The sequence below is a fragment of the Beta vulgaris genome, chromosome 7 (assembly GCF_026745355.1).
Source record: "Beta vulgaris subsp. vulgaris cultivar EL10 chromosome 7, EL10.2, whole genome shotgun sequence".
In the NCBI taxonomy this organism is placed as follows: domain Eukaryota; kingdom Viridiplantae; phylum Streptophyta; class Magnoliopsida; order Caryophyllales; family Amaranthaceae; genus Beta; species Beta vulgaris.
Genome location: NC_079208.1, coordinates 14,965,049 through 14,970,973, shown reverse-complemented (window position 1 = coordinate 14,970,973; position 5,925 = coordinate 14,965,049). Strand labels below are relative to the sequence as shown.

At 46.4% G+C, this 5,925-nt stretch overlaps 1 protein-coding gene across 1 annotated transcript; it reads left to right on the top strand.

Annotated features, from left to right (window-relative positions):
- The first annotated feature begins 1,210 nt into the window (after positions 1 to 1,210).
- On the top strand, positions 1,211 to 2,716 carry LOC104898802 (uncharacterized). The gene has a single exon (XM_010685911.1). It carries the CDS (start codon positions 1,211 to 1,213, stop codon positions 2,714 to 2,716), a length of 1,506 nt encoding a protein of 501 aa, XP_010684213.1.
- Positions 2,717 to 5,925: the final 3,209 nt, after the last annotated feature.

The following is a 5,925-nucleotide window of genomic DNA, read 5'->3' as shown; positions in this document are numbered from 1 at the left end:
ACCTTAAGTTTAATTCACCACCACCAATATTCACCCTCACAGCCACCACCACTAATTCACCACTACTGCAACCACCCCACCCAGCCACCGTCCAACCCCACCAAGCCACTCTACCCTTCAAACCCCTCCTCCTCAAACCCAACCCCACCACAACCAACCACCGTCGAACCTAACCCCCCCTTCAAACCCAAGCCCACCCCACCCAGCAACCGTCGAACTTAACCGCCCTTCGAACCCCAACCCTTTGAACCCAACCCCACCCCACCCAGCCACCCACCCTTCGAACCCAGCCACTCCCCTTCGAACCCCAACCCCTTCGAATTCTGATTTGTTTTTTATGAACCTTCGAATTCTGATTTGGTTATGGTCATAAATTGCTGAAATAAAACTCCTTCTTAGTTTTATACCTTATTGAAGCTTCAATAATGGCCAATTTTTATCCAGCTTTGAGTTTGAATCTCCGAACCCCAACCCCTTCGAATCAAACCATTTGAGCCACCCCACCCCTTCAAAGCGTCGATTTATGTGCCGAGTGGTGCCAATTTGGTGTTGAGGATTGTCGAATTGGTTGAACTGGATTGGCGGTCGCTCGAATCAGGTATGAGGGGTCAATTTAGGTGGGTTGTGGGGATCAATTTGGGTGGGTTGTGGCTGTGGGGGTCAATTTCGGTGGGGGTCATTGTTGGTGGGAGTTGATTGCGGTGATTTTCGTGGTGGTACAGATGATTGGTGGTGGTTTGATTTCAGTGATGATGGTGCTGCGGTGATTTTCGTGGTGGTGGCGTGGTACAGATGGTGGAAGTGGTGGCTGCTGAGGGTACGCTGGAAGTGGTGGCTGGTGGTGGTTAGATTTCTCTCTCCTCTCCATCCTAATCCTATTAAGTGTTAATAGTTTGGGTTTAAAGGGATTATTAGTGGTTAAAATGAATTATAAGGGATTAATGGTTATAATTGCACAAGTGGGCCCCACATTACCGGCTAAATCTAAAAAACTGGCAAAATGTGTTGCAACCAACACGGGGCAACACTTAGTGTGGGTTAAGTAAAAATAAAAAAGTTACAAAGACTTGTTATGTAGATAATTGTTAGAGATTTAGCCTCACTCAATATTTATAGCGATAGTTTTTACATTCTCCTTGAAAGATAGGTTCTCTCTCGCCTCGTTAGGTCTGCGCTAACCCTAGGGGTGCGATTTCCCATTCCTGCTCCCATGGATGGGGAATTAATTGCTAAATGCCAAAATCTCAACATTAACGACGTAGAATCTGAAGTTTTTGACTCGGGGGATATTAATTCAGAAGAGATTAATGATCAGGTCTCTTTATTACTGGTGGGAAGGGTTGTGACGGAGAAACACTTCAATGTCGACGCCTTCAAACGAACGATGACGCAATCATGGGGGGTCTCAAAGAGATTGGTGATTCGTTCTATTGGACCGAATAAATTTGTTTTTCAATTTTTTCACTGGAGGGACAAAGAAAAGGTTATGCAAGGCAGGCCTTGGTGTTTTGATAATCAGTTGGTGGTTCTGAATGAAGTTTCCGGGGATGAGCAACCGTCGGAGGTAAACCTTAATTTCTCTCCTTTTTGGATCCGCTTAAAAAACTTACCCTTTAACTGTTGTTCGACACCCATGTGTAATGTTATTGCGTCTCGACTGGGACATGTTATGGACATTGATGATGAATGTGCTTACCTTGACAATTATCGGAGGGTTCGAATTTTTATGGACATTACTAAACCTCTCTGTAGATTCCAGAACATTAAAGGGAGAGATGGAAAAATTGTTAAAACGGACATAGCTTATGAGAGATTACCGTTCTTTTGCTTCCTGTGTGGAGTTAATGGCCATAATGACCGTGACTGTGATAATATTGAAGATGGATGTGATCAAGAACAGGTGATGGGGTGGAGTAGAGCCTTGCGGGCAACCCCTCGAAAAGGTGTTAAGAAGATGATAGATGAGTTGGAGGAGGTTCGGGCGTGCAGGAAGGTGATGTTTGTTACGAAGCCAAAAGTAGGGGGGTCGGATTCTGGACATGCTTTGTTGGGGCTGGAGAAGGAGGAGGTGGGGCAAGATAATGACCATATTGGTGCTAAGGAGGGGGAGGAACTGATAGCAGGGGGAGGGAAGGTAGTAGGGCCGGGGGCGAGTTCTGGGGGTGGAGAATGCAAGGATGGGTCTGGAGGTGAAGGAGAGGGAGGTACGCATGTGGGGTATGATAAAGGTTCTCCTGCTGCTGAGGTTGAATCTGGAGATTTTTCGCATGGAGCCCAAGAGGTGGTGGGGATTCTTGGTGCCACTACTACTACCGTTATGGGAGTAGTTGAGGAACTTGATAATAATGGGCCTGTGGATGAAGGGGAATCTCGGACTGGGGGAGGATTTTTGAACCCAGAAGCTAATGAGGTTTCAACGAAGGTGGAACGTGTGAAAGGGGTAGGAGGGAAAAGATGGCGAAAAAAGGCTCGGGAAAAATTTGATACTTATATGGAGGAGGGGGAGAGTGGTACAGAGCTGGATGTAGGGGGGAAACGGAGTCGAGAGGTGACGGCGGATGTGGAGGATTACGATAGTACAACAAAAAAAATGTGTTTGGAAATTATTTCTTCTGGATGGCGTGAGGCGGGGTCTGCTATAGAGCAGCGTCGCCAGCTCAATGAGTCTTCTAAGTTTAAACTGCATGGGTTTGGGTCACACTTTTGCAGTTCTTAACCTTCGTGATTTGATTCGAAGGGAGGCCCCAGCTTTGGTTTTCTTATCGAAAACAAAGTTGAGTTCGATGGAGTTTGATAGGGTTAGAAATAAACTGGATGACTTTCATTGTTTAGCTGTGGATTCGGTGGGTAGGTCTGGTGGATTAGCTTTGTTGTGGAGAAAGGATATTGTAGTGGATTTGCTGTCTATGTCTGTGCATCATATCGATGTGGTCGTCCGGGATGGTTTGGGGGAGGAGGAGTGGAGATGTACGGGGTTTTATGGTTGGCCGGAGACTCATAATAGACATCTTTCATGGTCTCTCCTCACGTTACTTGCTTCCCAATCTTCCTTGCCATGGCTATGTATTGGTGATTTTAATGAGATTATGTGGGGTCGTGAGAAGCTTGGTGGAAATGATAGAGCAGAGAGTCAGATGGTTTGCTTCAGAGGGGATGTTGATGCTTGTGGGTTCATTGATCTTCCGTTTTCAGGATATGAATTTACTTATGACAATGGGCGCAAGTTAGATGATAATGTTCAGTGCAGATTGGATCGCGCATTAGTTACTTTGCAGTGGAGGGATCAATTTCCTGATGGCCACTTATGGCATCTTGATAGAGAATGGTCGGATCATGCACCGCTCAAGCTCACGTTGTGGAAGCTCAACCCGGGATCTAGGTTGGGGCCGAAGCCGTTTCGGTTCGAGCAATATTGGGCTAGCGAGGGAGAATGTGAAGGTATTATTGAGAATGTTTGGTTAGGAGCGCCCTCCTTGCCGGCTAAGTTAGAGTTATGCGCTGCTGACTTGAAGGATTGGAACGGTCGAAGGTTTGGGAAAACTTTCGCTGATTTGCGAAAGAAGCGGAAGGCGCTAAAAAAACTTAACTCAGGGGGTCTTACTGCAGCTCAGTTAGCTAGGCGAAGAAAATTGTTAATGGAGATAGCGGAGTTGGTTTCGGTGAAAGATGTCTATTGGAAGCAGAGGTCTCGGGTGTTATGGTTGAAGGAGGGGGACCGAAATTCGAATTCTTTCACCAGCGTGCTTCGGGACGACGTCGTAAAAATTCCATCAAGGTGTTGAAGGGGGATGATGATGTTGAGCATGTGGGGGATGAGGCTATTGGGGCGGTAGCAGTGGATTATTTTCGGTCCATGTTCACTTCCTCTGAGCCCACGATGATTTCCGAAGCGCTATGTAAATTTGGTGCGCCGGTTACGGATCGGATGAATGTGTGTCTGCAGGCCGACTATACTGCAGAGGAGGTGAAGCTTGCCCTCAGTCAGATGCATCCTATTAAGGCCCCAGGCCCGGATGGTATGTGTCCTATGTTTTTTCAATCTTACTGGCATATTGTTGGACATGCTGTTACGCAGACGGTTTTGGGTATTTTCAGAGGGGAGTCCTCCCCGCGTCAGCACAATCATACTTTTATTAATCTTATCCCAAAGAAGAGTAAGGCAGAGCGTATGTCGGATTTTTGTCCTATTTCATTATGTAATGTTGTCTATAAACTGGTGTCAAAAGTGTTGGCAGATAGGCTCAAATCTTTTCTGGATCAAATTGTTTCTGTCAATCAGAGTGCATTTATTCCGGGTCGGTTAATTACTGATAACATATTGGTGGCTTTTGAGTTATTTCACCACATGAAGCAGAATAAAAGTGCGGCGGATTATATGGCTTTAAAACTGGATATGTCGAAAGCCTACGATAGAATTGAGTGGGAATTTTTGGATACTGCTTTGGTGAGGTTCGGCTTTGATACGGGTTGGATCAGCAGGGTGATGGAGTGTGTGAGATCGGTGTCGTTTGCAGTGCTGGTTAATGGGAAGCCTTCTGCGGAATTTATTCCGCATCGGGGACTACGTCAAGGGGATCCTATATCGCCCTAGCTCTTCATTTTGTGTGTGGAGATATTTTCTCACTTGTTACGAAGAGCCGAAGAAAGGGAGAGTTTGAAGGGTATAAGGCTAGCCCCTACAGCGCCTCCTGTTAATCATTTGTTGTTTGCAGATGACTGTATCATCTTTTCCCGAGCTTCAGTTCAAGATTCAAGGGCCATCCGACAGGCACTTAATCTCTATGAGGAGTCTTCGGGTCAGAAAGTGAACTTTGACAAAACCAAGATTTCTTTTAGTAAGGGGGTTCCGGTGGCTCGGAGGGGGAAAATCGCGGCTATGCTTGGTGTTCAGGAGGTCGACATTCATGATCGCTATTTGGGGCTACCGACGGTGGTGGGTCGCTCAAAAAAAGTGATCACGAGAGGGGTTAAGGAGAAGATTTACAAGAAGCTCCAAGGGTGGAAGGGGATGGTTCTATCTAAAGCTGGTAGGGAGGTTATGATAAAGGCAGTGGCCCAATCTCTTCCTACCTATGCGATGAGTGTATTTAAGTTTCCATCTTCCTTCTGTGAGGAAATTCGGTCTCTCATGGCCCAGTTTTGGTGGGGTCAAAAAAATGGTGAACGTAAGATCCATTGGGTAGCTTGGAGAAAGTTGTGTAAAGAAAAAAGGGACGGAGGTTTGGGGTTCCGTGATATGAAGTGTTTGAATTGGGCGTTATTAGGTAAACAGGCATGGCGATTAGTGACGAACTCCGGTAGCTTGATAGCTCAAATTTACAAAGCGCGATATTTCCCGAATTCTTCTTATTTGGATGCTGAACTGGGTGTGAACCCGAGTTATACGTGGAGGGGGATTTGGGAGGCGAGATGGGTTATTAAAAGGGGAATGAGGTAGAGAGTTGGGAATGGAGAGTCTATAAAGATTTGGTCGGACCCTTGGCTTCCTGGTACGCAATCTAGGAAAATTTTGTAACCTCAAGGCGATGCTAATTTGGAGGCGGAGGTGGGAGCTTTAATCGATCCTATTAGTAAGGAGTGGAAGGTTGATCTTGTGAGACAACTATTTTTTCCTTTTGAGGTTGAGAGGGTGTTAAGCATCCCTTTGAGTCGTCGATTACCGGAGGATAAACTATGCTGGGATTTAGAGAAGGATGGGAATTTTTCGGTGCGGTCAGCTTATAAAGCTTTGGTGCACGATGAAAGGTCTAGGAGGATTGAAACCTCGGCGACGACGTCGGACCTGTGGTCCATCATCTGGGGAGCTGAGGTATTGGCGCGAGTTAAGCTCTTTGCGTGGAGAGCTTGCATGGAGGCGCTACCGACTAAGTGTGGCCTTTATGTCCGGATTCCATCTATTGGGGAGCAGTGTGGAGTGTGTGGGGC